This window comes from Acipenser ruthenus, chromosome 7 (genome assembly GCF_902713425.1).
Source record: "Acipenser ruthenus chromosome 7, fAciRut3.2 maternal haplotype, whole genome shotgun sequence".
NCBI classification, from domain to species: Eukaryota; Metazoa; Chordata; class Actinopteri; order Acipenseriformes; family Acipenseridae; genus Acipenser; species Acipenser ruthenus.
In genome coordinates this window covers 27,840,815-27,859,222 of record NC_081195.1, presented here as the reverse complement: position 1 = coordinate 27,859,222, position 18,408 = coordinate 27,840,815, and the positions used below count along the sequence as shown (strand labels likewise).

Sequence of the window (18,408 nt, the reverse complement as noted above, 5' to 3'; positions counted from 1 at the left end):
TTTGTTCTTAATGTTGTTGTGTTGCTCTAAAACTGTGGTGGTTTAAAAACACCAACACAAATAAAGTGTTTCATTTAACACATTTTGTGTTGAAGGGCAAAAACAACGATTGTGTTTAATTTCAACACAATTTTTTTCAGTGCAGAACAGAATAGAGCTGAGAAAAACTGAGCAAAGCTTTCACCCGCAGCTTCCTCCCCTCCTTGCGTCATTGTTCAGGATCAGAGAGCTTCCTTGCAGACAGACACTGTCCTGGAGTTCAGGAAGCAGCGCAGCCCGCATGGAAGTGCAACCTGGTTCTCAGTTTTTAAGAATGATGGTTTTTTTTTATTTTAAAAACAATACAAACAGTACATTGCATATACCTGGATACCATAAAACTTACATTTGAATCTGGAGCTTCCAGGGGGCGGCGCACTTTTGGCCAAGTTCCACCCAGGCAGGGAGGTCTCAAGTCGGTTGCGTAATCCCTCTCTCACCACTGCGCACCAGCGATTCCTGTGGAGGCCGGGCGCCTGCCTGCCTGCCTGTAAGCTGGCTGTGCTGTTGGCACTGGATCCCCGTTAGTCCTCCGACACGATAGGTCTGGTGACATAGCTGTGGACTTGCAGGGTGAAAAAAAGAGGTTGCTTTGATTGCGAGTGTTTCAGAGGATGCATGAGCGCGCTTGTCTTCGCCTCTCCAGAGTCACTACGGGGGGTTGCAGCAGTGAAATACGGTCTTAAAAACAATTGGATATTCCAAATTAGGAGAAAAACGGGGCTAAAATGAATTAGTGATTCCAAATATATTTAACCTCAAATAGTCTATTTTAAACATTAGAAATAATAATATAATGTACGGCGATGTTCCCAGCAATTCAACTTCAAGACAGTGCACTTAAATATATTTATCACGGGCTTTGCTGAGTATCCGTTCTGGTTTCAAATGCCACTACAACCCACACCGCATTTTACTAATCTCTGGAAATCCCGAAAGCTGGAAATGTGATCGTCGGTGAGATTTCTAAGGAAATGTATTCCCTTTATATTGACAATGGTGTTTAGTTTGCAAGCAAGCGGAACCTACCTTGAAAAAGTAACGAAATACAGCCGCATAAGAGGAGGTCAGCAAAATTCAGCTTCATATTTTATTTTATTTTATTTATTGTTTTTGGAAGGAGCTTTTTTTGTGATTTCATCTGAAGTATTTGAAGATGTTTGAGACGCGGTGTTTATCATCTAAGTTCACAAATAGACACCGGTCTCCCATATCTGCCATGCCAACTGGCAAATATTGTAAATAAACGGCAAGGCGTTTCATAGATGTTTTGCAGTATATTTACGGATTTAAGTTGTTGGTGTTTGTTTTTCGTCACCCCTTTAAACCTTAATTAATAGTTTAAATGTACTAGTTGTGACGGGGCATATGTCCTGCGCACTGACTTCGATGCGGGGGAGGGCACGCTCCATCTGGGATCGCCATCAGCTGAATGGAGTTAGCTGGTGGGCGGGTCTCAGCGGAGCGTGTCTGTTTAAAAAGAGCAGCTCGGCAGCGTGCGCGCAACCTGGAGTCGGCATCCGTTAGGGCCGTGCTCTGCTCATTCTGTTTTTGTTTTATTGTTTGTTTATTTATTTTTGTATTTTAACGTCCTTTACTCTGTGTCTTCCATCGTGGTTCTCTGCTGCCTCCCTGCTACTCTCCAGCGCGGTAGGAAAATGAATCCTTTACATAGTTTAATTATTTAAATCACAGGAGAAAACAAACGCACAATGCATTCGGCAATTAGACTGAAGCAGACGGAACGAAATGCAGGTTCAAATAGATTTTCAATTTTATATGTGTTGGAAAACATGGATCGAGAATTGATTAGCAGTTTGCTACGCATGTGAACTGGCAGAGCTATACTGGTGTTCTTTTCTGAAAAGAGACTAATATTGCAGATAGCAGACTTTGGTTCAAATTGCATGTACTGCTAACAATTGATAAGAGACTTTGCATCTACAAGCTTCTTGTCCAACATTGACTGCAAGCTAGCAAGATAACAATGCTGTGGACCAGAAGGGGCCAGGCTCTAAGACTTTTGGGAATACAAAGCATAAAGGAGCTAAAAGGCTCCCAGGGACTGCCGTTGGACCCAAAGGTTCACAGGGAGAATAAGAGATAATGCCACTGGACTCAAAGGGTCTCAGGCAAAACGGAGAGATAGGAACAAGGAAGATGACAAAAACCAGATGTATGGACCTTTTTGGGGCACCAGGGGTCTGAAGAATGCACTGAGTTCAGAGGTCGTCACACTAGACTACACACACAGACACACACACACCACACACACACACTCACACTAAATGAAATATATGGTAACAGGATAATGTGTTGTACCTTTTCTATTGGTTAAGTGTTAGAGAAAGAGGAGGTGGACCATCTATACAGAAGGGTATTTAATGTCATGCAACAATTGTAAGAACGAGTATTCTGTTTGTCCTGTACCTGGGACCAGACTCCCTGCATATTTCATTAAACCTAACAACTGAGTGAAGAAAAGGACTCTGTGCATTTTCTTGAATTTACTTACTCACCATCTTTTTTTTTTAAGTTACATCAATATGTAACTTGAAATCTCCAACTTAATTAAGGGTTAGTTTAAGTAGTTGAGAGCTCTCTGCATATCTACCACACGCTCAAACTTGCAAACAGTATAAAAGTGTATTGTTAAGGAGTGACGACGTCATCACACAGGGTGACGCAGTTTAAAGGTGGAGAGACCAACACAAAGGGGCATCACAGTCAGTGCAAACTTGTCCAATGTAATTATGGTCCGCTTCACTAACTCTCCTCCCCACCGCTACCTGATCCTCCCTCCTTCTCCTCCTCTCTGCACCTCCTGGCTTCTCCCTGCACCTCCCCACCCATCCCTGCCTCTCCTGTCTGTCCCCTGCAGGGTGTGCTCTGAGAAGCACAGGGAGAAGTCTCGTGAAGCTGCCCGGAGTCAGGGAGAGAAGGAGAGCGAGGTCTTCACACAGCTGGCCCTGCAGCTCCCCCTACCCCTTGGCGCTGCCCAGCAGCTGGACAAGGCCTCCATCGTGAGGCTGACCCTGAGCAACCTGTGCCTCCGAGAACTGCTGCATACAGGTGAGCTGGACTGAAGGGCACTCGATGCACGAGCCGCGTGCCATAGATCAAAAGCCACAAGGTACAAGCTGCAGACCACTCCATAGAGCAGTGCTTCCCAACTCCAGTTCTGGAGCCCCCCTGCCCTGCTGGGTTTTGTTTCAACCAAGTTCTCAATTACTTAATTGAACCCTGAATTGAACTGACGAGTTGCTTAATTCGACTTTTTCAATTGTTTAGCAGCTTATTCAAAAGTTGGAGATTTCAAGTTCCTTGTTCTACAATATTATACTTAACTTAACCTCCAAACTGTTTAAAATCATTAAAAAGCTCTGATTAGGCAAATTATTAGTTCAATTAAGGGTACAATTAAATAACTGAGGGCAGCTCGGTTGGGACAAAAACCAGAAGGGCTGACCGGGGGGAGCTACAGGACCGGAGTTTGGAACCACTACCATACAGTGTGTGCATGGAGCTTGTCTTGAGCCACAAGCGTTTCTCTGATGAATACATTCTGCACCACTGAACTTGTGCATGCACTTGTTGAACCTCAAGCATATACTGTGAATAAAGGGATTCCGTTACATGAATCAGACTTGCAAAATCATTTTTGTGACTGTGACTTTCTGGAAATAGGCTGATGTTGTCTTGAGACGAGACCAGAACTTGTGTAATAGTCCATTTAAAGCTGGGAAAACATGACAGAGCAGTACTTGGCTGACAGTAACCAGAATTGACCAGCAGTGACCGCTGGTGTGTGTTCCAGCAGAGGCAGGCTGCGGTGAAGTGGACAATGAGGTGGAGAGGACTGCACCTGTGGAGACGTCGATCGAGGGATTCCTGCTGCTGCTGTCCCAGGACGGGGTCATCATTTACACCTCAGAGGAAGTGACGAGACACACGAGCCTCAGCCAGGCAACATCTACCAGTGTACTGCAGTCACCAGCCAGGTAACATCTACCAGTGTACTGCAGTCACCAGCCAGGTAACATCTAACAGTGTACTGCAGTCACCAGCCAGGTAACATCTACCAGTGCCTCTAGTGCCTTCATCAGTGTTATTGAATCTAAACTGAGTGTGAGGCTCCAGTACTTTCATCAGTGTTATTATTGTGATTTATTTGGTCGACGCTTGTATCCAAAGCGATTTACAATCAGTTATTATAACATACAAATTCCGTCACGTATTTATACAGCTTGGTGTTTTTAGTGGAGCAATCTAGGTAAAGTACTTGCTTGCTCAAGGGTACAGCAGCAGTGTGTCCCCACCTGGGATTTGAACCCAGATCCCTAACCACTACTCCACACTGCTGCTGTTAATGAAACTAAACTGAATGAGGAAGACCAGCATTTGGCCTCTAGTGCCTCCTTCAGCACTATTGCAACTAAACTGTATTATTCACAGCCTCAGATAAAGACAAAGGTTGTGTTTTTGTAAGTTTCTGTACTCTGGTGTGTTTGTTTCAGATGGATCTCATTGGGCAGTGTATTTTGATTCATTCAAACCTGTGACAAGGAGGAGATGTGCAAGGCCAATCAGGGTCGCACAGTCAACCTCAAATCGGCTTCCTGGAAAGTGAGCAAATCAATTCTAATTCACATATCCTGCCTCCCGAGGTATAGGTATGCTTTACCTGTAACAAGCTCCTGCAATCTGGTTACAATTTCACTTCCTGCAATCTGGTTACAATTTCACTTCCTGTAGACAGATTACATTTTTAGTCATACAATGCATTAGTAAGACCTCACCTAGAATTTTGTGTTCAGTTCTGGTCACGTCGTTACAAAAAGGATATTGCTGCTGTAGAAAGAGTGCAAAGAAGAGCAACCAGAATTATCCCGGGTTTAAAAGGCATGTCGTATGCAGACAGGCTAAAAGAATTTAACCTATTCAGTCTTGAACAAAGAAGACTATGCGGCGATCTGATTCAAACATTCAAAATCCTAAACGGTATAGACAATGTTGACCCAGGGGACTTCTTTGACCTGAAAAAAGAAACAAGGACCAGGGGTCACAAATGGAGATTGGATAAAGGGGCATTCAGAACAGAAAATAGGAGGCACGTTTTTACACAGAGAATTGTGAGGGTCTGGAACCAACTCCCCAGTAATGTTGTTGAAGCTGACACCCTGGGATCCTTCAAGAAACTAACAACCAAACGAGCAAGATGGGCTGAATGGCCTCCTCGTTTGTAAACTTTCTTATGTTCTTATGTTTGTTTTAGTTTGTCAGGATCCAGCCAATCTGCAGGCTGTTAGTGTCGGTGTTCACCGGCAGAGGGCGACAAAGGAACCAAAAGAGCGCAAGGTGCTGTGGCAATGGCAAAGACTGTGAGGGGGCGCTAAAGGAGCATCCTCACATGTTGTTCCTGTGTGGACCACACAGGGTGTGGTCTTTTTGGTACCAAGGGACATACTACTTGGAAGACTTGCCTGTTCACCTGGAAAAGGATTACAAACTACATTTCCCGATAGCCCTTGTGGATTATAAAGAAAGTGAACAAGTGACACTTACCTGGCGAGACTTTCTGTTCCGAGAGCAGATTTACTGTTACCAGCAGCGACTGGATGGAACTTGGACTGGTCTCTGTTTGCTAAAGCAATACATTTTTCCTTGCAACGAGGACAGCTCGTGCAAACAATAGAGAGGGTTGAAGAAGTGAGATTAGTGGGCAGGTTTTCTTTTGTTTTGTTTATTTTCAAAAATGTTCTGTTGAGTCTTTGAACTTTGTTTAAGGAAATAATAAAAACTGCCTTAACTTCAACCTCACCAAATGCCTCGGTGTCACCTCTCATGCTGCCTGTTGGCTACCACATTAAAATACAGAACAAATATATATATATATATATATATATATATATATATATATATATATATATATATATATATATATATATATATTGTAATGATTCCACCTCTCTCGGGTTCGTTGCCCCTTTAAAAACAGTGACCCAACACACAGAAATTGATTTTTCTTGCGCGGTTGCGCTATTTTAATAAACACCAAAACAAAAATACAAAACAAACACCTAGCTCTTTATGAGCACTAACTAAACAAACAGGAACCTAACTGAAAACAGGACAGCTAAGCTGTTTCCCTGTACAACAAAGCAAAACAAAATAAGTTTTCACACCTTTCACGGTTTCTCAGTACCTTCTTCTCTGTACGCCTGCACACCCTCGCAAGCGGGCTCTACCCACAGCAGCCTTGAACCAACTAACTGTGAGGCTTATATACCCCACAGTAACGCGTGTGAGCAGTTGGCACTACTTTGCACTGATCGTGCCAAACTGCCATAATAATTAACAAATCATTCAATTACAATAAATAAACAAACCCCACACTAATTGTGCATTCTCACATGGATTCCTCTACAGGGAGGTTTTTAACCCCCTCCCTGCTGTCTCTCACAACCCGCTATCTTACACATCCCCCCCCCCTTGTCTTCACAAGACACAGGCCACGAGACGGCCACCTCCTCCCCTAAAACCCAACCACCCACGTCCCGGCTCAGCCAGGTAGGGATCGCGCACCGGCAACGAGGGACCCCAACGGTTTGTCAGGGGTGACCCGAACGACAACCGGGGCACTGGAGGCTGCAGCAGCGGGCAGAGGTCTGCAGCTGGGACCCAGTGCAGCGACGTCCGGTCATCTAGGGGGAGCGAAGCAGTGACCAGGGGGAGCGTAAGCGACGTCTGGGAGCAGCGCAGCGACGTCTTAGTGTCCGTGAGGAGCGGAGCAGGGGACCAGGTGCAGAACTGTGCCCGATTCTGCCGACTCCTGGGCTCCAGGTCTAGTGACGGGAGGTCCAGACCAACCGACAGGGTGTCCAGGCGCAAGGGGTGAGGGACCGGACGCAGCGACGCCGGACTGGACAGTAGGGGTGGTGGTCGGGGCTGTGGTGGAGGTATGTTTTCCACCTCCTCCCTGGGCTCCGGAAGCAGCGGCTCCTCCCCTCTGGGCTCTGGCAGCGGCGGCTCCTCCCCTCTGGACTCCGACAGCGGCGGCTCCTCCCCTCTGGGCTCCGACAGCGGCAGCTCTTCCGCTCTGGGCTCCGACAGCGGCAGCTCTTCCCCTCTGGGCTCCGGCTCTTCCCCCTCTGGCTCTGACAGCGGCGGCTCTTCCCCTCTGGGCTCCGGCTCTTCCCCCTCTGGCTTGGGAGATTGCGGAGTTACCCATACCTGCTCCCACTTCTGGAGCAGCAGGTCTATCTCTGTGGGCTCCGGATCAGGTAGCCCCCACTCCTGTCTCCACTTCTTTATCTGCTCTTTTTGAGCAGCTGTGTTTCGATTGACCATTTCAATCAACTCCTTTAAATCCATTATTTTTTTTATTTTTTTTGGGGGTCGTAGGGGCGCCCACACACGCTGCCACCAAATGTAATGATTCCACCTCTCTCGGGTTCGTTGCCCCTTTAAAAACAGTGACCCAACACACAGAAATTGATTTTTCTTGCGCGGTTGCGCTATTTTAATAAACACCAAAACAAAAATACAAAACAAACACCTAGCTCTTTATGAGCACTAACTAAACAAACAGGAACCTAACTGAAAACAGGACAGCTAAGCTGTTTCCCTGTACAACAAAGCAAAACAAAATAAACCCAGTTTTCACACCTTTCACGGTTTCTCAGTACCTTCTTCTCTGTACGCCTGCACACCCTCGCAAGCGGGCTCTACCCACAGCAGCCTTGAACCAACTAACTGTGAGGCTTATATACCCCACAGTAATGCGTGTGAGCAGCTGGCACTACTTTGCACTGATCGTGCCAAACTGCCATAATAATTAACAAATCATTCAATTACAATAAATAAACAAACCCCACACTAATTGTGCATTCTCACATGGATTCCTCTACAGGGAGGTTTTTAACCCCCTCCCTGCTGTCTCTCACAACCCGCTATCTTACAATATATATATATATATTCTATAACTGTTAATTTGCAGTCTGTGTGGAGTTTGCATGTAGTCCTCGCCTTGCGCCCTGTGTATGCCGGGTTAGGCTCCGGCTCACTGCGACCCTGTAAAGGAGTACGTGGTTAATGATAATGGCTGGATGGATGGTTGTTAGTTTGCAGCATGCACAAAGTGAATTAGATGTAGGGTACATTCACCTCTGGACATGTTCACATAGATATACCAGCATGTGGATTCGTGTTTAGGGCTCTGGACTCTTTACCGGAGGGTTGAGGGTTCAAACCCAGGTGGGGCACTGCTGCTGAGCAAGCAGGTACCTTGAGCAAGCAGGTACTTCACAGATTGCTCCAGTAAATACCCAGCTCTATAAATGAGCACACATACAAGTCACTTTAAATAAAAGCATCAGCTAAAAAATGATCTATAGCAATTTATGTCCATATGTGAAACACACACACAAAATACAGCAATTACTCATGTAGTCACATAGAGGTGGTGATTAAATGGGTCTCTTTTAGCAAGGTGCAGTTGTATTGAAGTGAAAGTGGTTGCCTATAGGTACAGTTGGTGGCGAAAAGTGGAATTGAAGACAAACCAACCCTAACCCCAAACCCTAAATAACAAGCTGTGATGCTAATAAAAATCCAACTACAGCCTCGTATTAAAGATTATAATCATTGAACACATCTGTGATGTTTGTTGGTATAGAAATGAATTAGTAGAAAGGGTGGATTTTATCTGTTCCTATCAAAATTGGAAGATTTTTTTGATTACATACACATAGGGTAGCAGTGTAGAGTAGTGGTTAGGGCTCTGGACTCCTGACTCCTGATAAATGGGTAATTATTTTTTACATACAATGTGATATCTTGTAACAATTCTAAGTCGCCCTGGCTAAGGGTGTCTGCTAAGAAAGAAATAATAATAATAACGAGTTCTGTAACCACTGGAGGTTTTAATGAAGAACTTGATTACAATCTTTGCTCTTATGATTCATCATGTATATTAGGTTATAGTTTGTGGCATGTTGGTGTGGTGGTTAGCGCTGCTGCCTCACAGCTCCAGGGTCCCAGGTTTGATTCCCATTTCAGGGGAGTTTGCATGTTCTCCCCGTGTTCGTGTTGGTTTTCACCAGGCACACCAGTTTCCTCCCCTCATCCAAAAACATACTGGTCAGGTTGATTGGTCACTCTAAATTGCCCTCTGTGTGCATGTTTGTGTGAGTGTGAGAGTTGGCCAGTGATGGACTGGTGTCCCATCCTGGGTGTAGTCCTGCCTTGCACCGTGTCTGCCGGGTTAAGCTCCAGCTCACCATGACCCTGTATTGGATGAAGTGGTTATTGATGATGGATGGTTAATATTTGTAATAATGCATTTATTGACATCCACATGTTCTCCGATTAATAAACATTTGGACTGAACGTGTTTAATTTTCCCACACATAAATTGTCAAAATCCCACATCAAGTAAATATATACATTTAGTGGTGCACAATTCTGCTCCTCTAGAGTCGCAGTCAGTCCAGCAGGTGTTTGTAGCTGTCTGTAAATCTCCAACTGCTTAAGAGCAAATAAAAGGGTAAACTTGTCCAATTAAGCAAATTAATTCAAATCAGGTAATGAAGGCCTCAGGGGGATCAAAAAATGAAAACCTTGCCCCAGAGTTCTGCACCCCTGACAAAGTAGATGTAACACAGTCATTCATTCATGTTTTTTTTTTAAAGCACTTATTTATCTGTTTTGATTGAAGTCCTGCTTTCCTGTCAAAAGTACTGTGAAAACAAACAAGGAGATCAAAATTGCAAACAAAGAACTTTATTACAAATATATAATGCAGTTTGGATATTAAAAATTAAAATGCAGTTGTTTTTGACAGATATGTTTTTATGATATAGCAAGAAATAATGAATGTAAACTTGCTTTTTGTTGATATTTTAAAACCAGCTTTGGGGGGATTAAATCAACATTTTGGACCCATCCACTAAAACCAAATTAGAAATATGTACTTAATAGCAGTTTGATTTATCATAAGTGGGCACTTTCTTCTACTAATAAATACAACCACCATTAAATTCTGACTTTGTGATTAGCTGGTGGGTCAAGTTTTAATTAAATTCCCCCATTTCATTTACACTGAATAAAGGGTATGAATAATTATGGAGCTACTGTATTTGAAAGTGAGTACCCTGAGCATTCTCTATAAACATTTAAATAAACATATGTAAACAATAAGTATTAATGACTTTATGCACAATATTTTACATGAAATGCATATCGTTCACTAAATATATTAAACAACCTTCAACAATGTTACATGTAAAAACTATTAAATAACAAACCATCACACTTCATTGCACCCTTTAGATGGACATCCAAGTGCTTTTTTAAATGGAGGCATTTATTGGGTTTATATTTGCTTGGCTGGCAAAATGGACAGTGATACAATCTGCAGCATTGGGTACACCGTTTCACCTCAGGCAACACTCCTCCTTTCACTGCTGTTATATGTAACTGAAATACAAAGAGCAAATTACAACATGATTAATAACCTACAATTAATATACATCAGTGTATCTACACTGAGATTGGATGAAAATAATGTATCTGCTAAGAAATAAATAATAATAATGATCTGTAGCTAATGTGAAATTTAGAAAACACTGATGTATATTGGTACAGTGAGGGATATTCAATGGCCTCTATACTCAAAGCATTTTTTGCACATTTCGTATTAACATCATTTTTTTTTTTTAGAGCTGTAAATGTTGACATAAAATGCAAGTGATGAAATACGATTTCCTCATACACAACATCTATACATATTAAGCATGTATGCTGTGACGTCTTAAAATGCTTTGAGTAGAGAGACCAATGTTTCTGTAATTGATGCATTGTTAGGGTGTTTTACATATATATATATATTAGTGTGTGTGTGTATATATATATATATATATATATATATATATATATATATATATATATATATATATATATATATATATAATGTTACAATGCAAAATGTAAGTTTTAAGCTTTGTTTTCTGGAGACACAAGCCTGGTGTAACCTGAGCTGTTGCATCAGATCAAGGCAGTACAAACTAGTTTATGCAGGGAATGCTGAGTGCTTGGCTAGATGAAAAACTGGTCCTGCAGCTTTTGGATTCTCCATTTCAGGCTGCAGAGTTGTCACAACTATCTTTTCAAACACACTTCTTAAAGTCTGAGTCTTGTTTACTTCTGATCATTTATAGTAGGGAAGTCAAGAGAAAATACTGATTTTTAGATATAGAAGTTTTATTTCCAGATATCTACTGTAGTAACTAGCTGTAGTCGTACGTAACCAGTGTTTACACCCTGTAGCAATGTCATTAGAGTATCACTGAAGGAATGTGAGGTGTGTTGGGCTCCCGGTTAGCCTAAACTTCTTTAAAAAATAAATGTAAGGACATTTATAACATGAGTGACAAGTGGATAATAGAATTAAGCATATTAGTAAACCCTTACAGCTTAAGGATTTTTTTGCGTGTGCATTTTGTGCAAGAGCGGATCTGTCTGATTCATTTTAAAATTAGTACATTTGTTTTTTTTATAACAAACTTTTGCTGCAAATAGCCACAAGCACACATAAGCAGCTGACAATGTCACACCTACATTCATGGTCTCCACAGCCTCTTTCAGCTCTTTCACTCTCTCCTGGATTTGCTTTTGAATTTCTGTCTGTATTTCCTCCAGCAACTTCTGTGTAGAAACACAAGCAATGCAGGTATATTTCATAGGAAGGGACATTCTGGCCTGTGATTGGTTCAGAGGTGAGCATATAATTTGTTATATTGCCCTAACATCTGGGCACCACCGGTCAATATTTTAAAAAATATGACATCCGTGCACCATATAAAATTCTGACATGTGATTGGGTCACATTACTTAGTCTCAAAAGTTAAATGCCGTTAATCCTTCACTCAAAATGGCTAACAGTCACAGTGAGAAACAGCATTTCTGTAACTTAACAAAAAATGAATTACAAAAAAAAAATACAGAATATGCTCCAAACACTAAAACAGTGATTAAAATGTTATCGTCACTGTTTTCAGACTTTCTGAAATTCAAACAAATTCTGCTCGACCGTAATGTAAACAAAATACGATACCCATGGAAACGCACTCCTGGTAAATATGTCCTGCAGACTCGGGATGCAGTGGAAAATGAAATGCACCCCTGGGGAAGACTATTGTTACCTCCTCCCTGTTGGTAACAATAGTCTTCCCCTCGGGTCAGTAATTCTCCACTCTATCCCTCCTCTCCAGTCCATATGTACAATGAAATATATATTTTATATAACTTGAAAATATATTTATTAGAAATATATTGAAAGTGTATTTTCTATCCATCCATTCAGGATTGGTGCATGACTGATTTGAGTGGCAGTGTGGTATATAAAGTGATCCACGTCAGGCCAGGAGTTAGTCAAGCTGGGGAACTGGAGCAGAGTAGAAAGCCAAGTGGAACAGGAAAAGCACAACTGAACTGTCCGAGCATGTTTTATCTTTATTATCTTTATCAATCCTGTTTTATCTTTATTATCTCTATCAATCCTGTTTTATCTTTATTATCTCTATCAATCCGTGCAGTTACTGGAAGGATCTGCTGCCCTACCCAAGTGACTTGTGGGTTTTTGTACAACATGGGTCGTGCTGCTGTATTGACAATACTGGAAGTGACGCCCTGCCTCCCTGCTCAACTGTATACCTAGACTATCCTAACATATAAATGATGGCAACAGTGATTATTTCAACTGTTTTTCTAAATTTAACCTGGCTGCTGTAGCTAACTGTGCTACTGTCAAAGAGTTCATGAAATAAACAGTGAAATTGGAATGTAAACCTTTACTGTTGCCCTTCTGTTTGGATTCTACTAGCCACACCTTCCAGTATTTCCCATAGCTGCATATTATATAGTGTCTTTATCTGATTATACTTTATTATGTACTGTAAGGAAACAAAAAAGCACCAGGAATCCCAACATAACAAGGAAATAAATCATATAAAATCTTTCAGAATATAAATACAGATATCTGGTATCTCCCTCTTATCAAGTTGTTTCTCAAGGACTCTGCTGAGTCAGGCCAGAGAGTGAAGCAAGAGAGTGCAAGAGAACCCTTATTCAATTTTACCATGTTGAATTTATCAGTGTTTTCACATTTTTACCATGTTGAATTTATCAGTGTTTTCACACTTTTACCATATTGAATTTATCAGTGTTTTCATACTTTTACCATGTTGAATTTATCAGTGTTTTCACATTTTTACCATGTTGAATTTATCAGTGTTTTCACATTTTTACCATGTTGAATTTATCAGTGTTTTCACACTTTTACCATATTGAATTTATCAGTGTTTTCATACTTTTACCATGTTGAATTTATCAGTGTTTTCACACTTTTACCATATTGAATTTATCAGTGTTTTCATACTTTTACCATGGTGCATTTATCAGTGTTTTCACACTTTTACCATGTTGAATTTATCAGTGTTTTCACACTTTTACCATGTTATTATTATTATTATTATTTATTTCTTAGCAGACGCCCTTATCCAGGGCGACTTACAATCGTAAGCAAATACATTTCAAGTGTTACAATACAAGTAATACAATAAGAGCAAGAAATACAATAATTTTTGTTCAAGTGTGGCAAACCACAATTCAATAATACAGCAGATAATAGTGATAGTTACATCAGGATATGATTAAATAGTGTTAGTTATATCAGGATATGATTAAATACAAAATACTACAGGTTAAACACTTGGCAGATTACAGTATTCTGAAGTACAGGATTAAATGCAGTAAAATAGGGGGCAGATAAGAGCAAAATAAAGCACATTTAAATGAAGGGTGATAGTGTCCCAGGATACAAACAGAGGAGTTCTACAGGTGCTGTTTGAAGAGGTGAGTCTTAAGGAGGCGCCAGAATGTGGTCAGGGACTGGGCAGTCCTGACATCTGTAGGAAGGTCAGTCCACCACTGCGGAGCAAGGGTGGAGAAGGAGCGGGCTCTGGAGGCAGGGGAGCGTAGCGGAGGTAGAGCCAGTCTTCTAGTGCAGGCGGAGCGGAGAGGTCGAGTGGGGGTGTAGGGAGAGATGAGGGTCTGGAGGTAGCTGGGTGCAGTCTGGTCAAGGCATCTGTAGGCTAGTACAAGAGTCTTGGACTGGATGCGAGCGGTGATTGGGAGCCAGTGGAGTGAGCGGAGTAGTGGAGTAGCATGGGAGAAGCGAGGCAGAGAGAACACCAGGTGGGCAGCAGAGTTCTGGATGAGCTGGAGCGGACGGGTGGCGGACGCAGGGAGGCCAGCCAGGAGGGAGTTGCAGTAGTCTAGGCGGGAGAGTACCAGGGCCTGGACCAGGAGCTGGGTAGCATAGTTGGTGAGGAAGGGTCGGATTCTTCGGATGTTGCTCAGGAAGAATCGGCAAGTGCGTGCCAGAGTGGAGATGTGCTGGGAATAAGAGAGGCAGGGGTCCAGGGTGACTCCAAGGTTCTTAGCTGAGGAAGAGGGAGAGAGTGTGGTAGATTCCAGAGGAACAGAGATGGAGAGATCAGAGGAGGGGGAGGAGGAGGGAAAGAAAAGGAGGTCAGATTTAGAGAGGTTGAGTTTGAGGTGATGCGAGTGCATCCAGGAGGAAATTGCAGACAGACAGGTAGAGATACGGGAGGAGATGGTGGAGTCAGAGGTGGGGAAGGAGAGGAAAATCTGAGCATCATCAGCATAGAAATGGTATGAGAAACCATAGGATGCGATGAGGGGGCCCAGGGAGCGGGTGTAGAGAGAGAACAGGAGAGGACCCAAGACTGACCCTTGGGGGACTCCAGTTAAGAGAGGGTGACCTGTGGAGGTTGCTCCACGCCAGGTTACCTGGTAAGTACGGTTGGAGAGGTAGGAGGAGAACCAGGCCAGAGCAGTGCCAGAGATCCCCAGGTCAGCAAGAGATGATAGTAGAATAGAGTGATCAACAGTGTCAAAGGCAGCAGAGAGGTCGAGGAGAATTAGGACAGAGGAGAGAGAGTGAGTTGGTGACAGACAGGAGGGCGGTTTCAGTGGAGTGAGCAGAGCGGAAGCCAGATTGGAGAGGGTCAAGCAGAGAGTGGTTGGACAGGAAAGCAGAGAGCTGGCGGTGTACAGTCCGCTCGAGGGTTTTGGAGAGGAAGGGTAGGAGGGAGACAGGACGGTAGCTCTGGAAGGAAGTGGGGCCCAGGGTAGGTTTTTTGAGGAGGGGACTGATGGAGGCTTTTTTGAATGCAGAGGGAAAGATACCAGAAAGTAGAGAGGTGTTGAGGAGGGAGGAGATGAAGGGGAGTAGAGCAGGAGCAGCAGCTTGAAAGAGGCTCTTTTGTTGAGGCTCTTCGGTTTGCTGGCGCTTATTGCTGGCGCCGAGATAAGCTGCTTGATTAAATGTTACACCTGCTTGGCAAAAGAACCAACTAAACTGTGTGGAAACCAATCAAATAGCAAAATCAACTGCTAATCAATTTAGCCACTCACCTGGTACTACTCACACACTAACTCAGCCAATTCAAACACCACCTTACAATGTCACCAAATGTAGTTAGTTAAAATTACTTGAAGCAGGAACTTATCTATCTGCCTCTGTCCCTGGTTACCTGTAGACTGAACTAATTACTAGATGCCCACCCTTAAATAACTCCCTTCACTTAGCAAGGGAACTAGCTGCTAACTGCTCTGGAGACAATAGTTTCACACACTTTAATGAGATCACACAACTACAGGAGCTGTGTGGAGACCAATTCAAATGCAAACTGCTCTATTCAAGTTAAACCACCCTACCTATCAGTGTTTTCACACTTTTACCATGGTGAATTTATCATAGTGTTTTCACACTTTTACCATGTTGAATTTATCAGTGTTTTCACACTTTAACCATGATGAATTTATCAGTGTTTTCACACTTTTACCATGTTGAATTGATCAGTGTTTTCACACTTTTACCATGTTGAATTTATCAGTGTTTTCACACTTTTACCATGTTGAATTTATCAGTGTTTTCACACTTTTACCATGTTGAATTTATCAGTGTTTTCACACTTTAACCATGGTGAATTTATCAGTGTTTTCACACTTTTACCATGTTGAATTTATCAGTGTTTTCACACTTTAACCATGGTGAATTTATCAGTGTTTTCACACTTTTACCATGTTGAATTGATCAGTGTTTTCACACTTTAACCATGGTGAATTTATAAGTGTTTTCACACTTTTACCATGTTGAATTTATCAGTGTTTTCACACTTTTACCATGGTGAATTTATCAGTGTTTTCACACTTTTACCATGTTGAATTTATCAGTGTTTTCACACTTTACCATGTTTTTACTTTGACCATGGTTTCCTACTATTTTAACATGCTTTCATTGTGCTTCACTATACTGGACCATGGTTAACCATGGTGTACTATAGTAAACATTTCTTAGAAACATCTATTATGGTATATATCATGGTATTTCCATGGTACAGTAACACAGTGAAAGCATGTTAAAACAGTAGGAAACCATGGTCAAAGTAAAGTAAAACCATGGGAAAAAGTGTGAAAACACTATGATAAATTCACCATGGGAAAAGTGTGAAAACACTATGATAAATTCACCATGGGAAAAAAGTGTGAAAACACTATGATAAATTCACCATGGGAAAAAGTGTGAAAACACTATGATAAATTCACCATAGTAAACTTGAATAAGGGAAAGTACACAGCTCTCAACTTGTTTAGATCAGCCACTGAACACTATCATTAACATTCTGAGTGCTTAAGAGTGTTGTTGTTACCAATAGGTTTCAAAGAGGATGTGACCTATTGTAAATGGGTTGCTGCCCCAGCCAGATGGTACAGGCAGTAGTGGCTTGGAGGTTGAGAGATATGTTTAAAGCAGTGATCCTCACACTTTAGTGGTTCAGGAACCATATTAGCCATCAGCATTACCCAATGAGCCACAGTACAGTATCACCCAGATGTAGAATAGCAAACACATATACATATAAAATACAGATCCTGTTACAGTCTCATAAGGCATGTACAAATGGGTTTGGTTGGATTCACTGTCGGCTTGCATTGTGAAAGAAAGCAGATGGCCTGACAGTGCACGTTTCAGAGGACGCTTGTCTTCGCCTCTCCCAAGTCACTGCAGGAGTTGCAGTGGTGAAAAAGATTTGGCAATTCCAAATTGGGTAGAAAATGGGGGTAAAATAATTGGCGATTCCAAATTTTAAAAAATAAAAGGCACGTACAAAAATAAACTTTTTCAATTTGACTTTAAAAGATTCCAGAGTTTTAGCATTTCTAATCATAATTGGAAGAGAATCCCAAAAACGGGCAGCATAGCTAAAGGCTTTAAGTCCAGACGATTGGAAACGATATTTTGGTACCACCAGTAGGTAAAGAACAAAGTGGAACTGTGGCAAAGTGGCTGCTGATTCAGACCGGATGCAGAGGTGATGCAGTGCAGAAACAATCACACGTGAAAACTGTAATCCAATTTGGAAATGTTCTTTTTATTGTTATTTTTTATTTTTACACAAATCCTGGTCTGGCGACTAAACAATAATCCTCCGGCAATACACCCCTGGTGTAAAGCTTGGCAGGAAAATAATAATGATTTGTAAACAAAACAAATAATAACACATTATCCGCTCCCACAATGCTACTAACACAAATCACCGGTCCGGGTGCGTGCAGTAGTGCTCAAGGTGGGTGATAACAAATAACAGTGACTGTGGTGTTGTTGTTCCGGGTAGTGCTGGCCCAAGGCGACAGGAACCGATTACAAGTCTCTGTCCCCTTTTTATGCTGTCATGCATGACCCCTTGGTAAACTAATACAGTTGCCTTTACAATCAGCGGCTGCTACATTGTTTACCTTCCGGGTCAATACGTTCTTGCAACAGAGATGCACCTTCTTCCAGACTGGCCAACTCCCAGACCCGGAAAAGAACTGTCAGTCCAGCCCGTCAAAAGAACTCTGTCCTCGCTGCTTAGCGCCCTCACAGGTCGGGAGGGAGATTTACAACCAAGATTCATTATATTTCTGTCACAGGAACATATGCAGTAAGAAGCTCCTGAAGATAGGAAAGCCCCGACCCATGGAGGACTTTCTACGTTATTGACCCCTACATTCCTATGTCAACAATCAACACATACCCACATTCCCAGTGAACAATAAATCGGTGGTCCTGTGAACAATTAAACCGCACAAGACAAACATACAGTACGCAGCCTCCTTTTCCACACCTGCAAATCACTATGAACAGTTCACACATCCATACCTGTTTGTCAGCTCTCTCCTTCTCAGCCGAGACTGTATCATGGCCCTGGTGTCTCTCTTCAGTACACAGCCAGCAGA

General features: G+C 42.3%; 1 protein-coding gene across 3 annotated transcripts; it reads left to right on the top strand.

The window, feature by feature from the left end:
* The first annotated feature begins 1,361 nt into the window (after nt 1–1,361).
* Nucleotides 1,362–5,849, top strand: LOC131737474 (hypoxia-inducible factor 1-alpha-like). Of its 3 annotated transcripts, none has more exons than XM_059026745.1 (4): nt 1,362–3,111; nt 3,860–4,040; nt 4,557–4,665; nt 5,315–5,849. In XM_059026745.1, the coding sequence occupies exons 1-3, from the start codon at nt 2,793–2,795 to the stop codon at nt 4,582–4,584; spliced, it is 528 nt and encodes a 175-aa protein (XP_058882728.1). In that variant the 5' UTR covers nt 1,362–2,792; the 3' UTR covers nt 4,585–4,665; nt 5,315–5,849. The 3 variants fall into 3 exon arrangements, 2 of the variants coding, with proteins under 2 accessions (XP_058882728.1, XP_058882727.1); XR_009329115.1 differs by having other exon boundaries at nt 3,058–3,111; nt 3,857–4,040; XM_059026744.1 differs by lacking the exon at nt 4,557–4,665.
* The last annotated feature ends 12,559 nt before the right edge of the window (nt 5,850–18,408 follow it).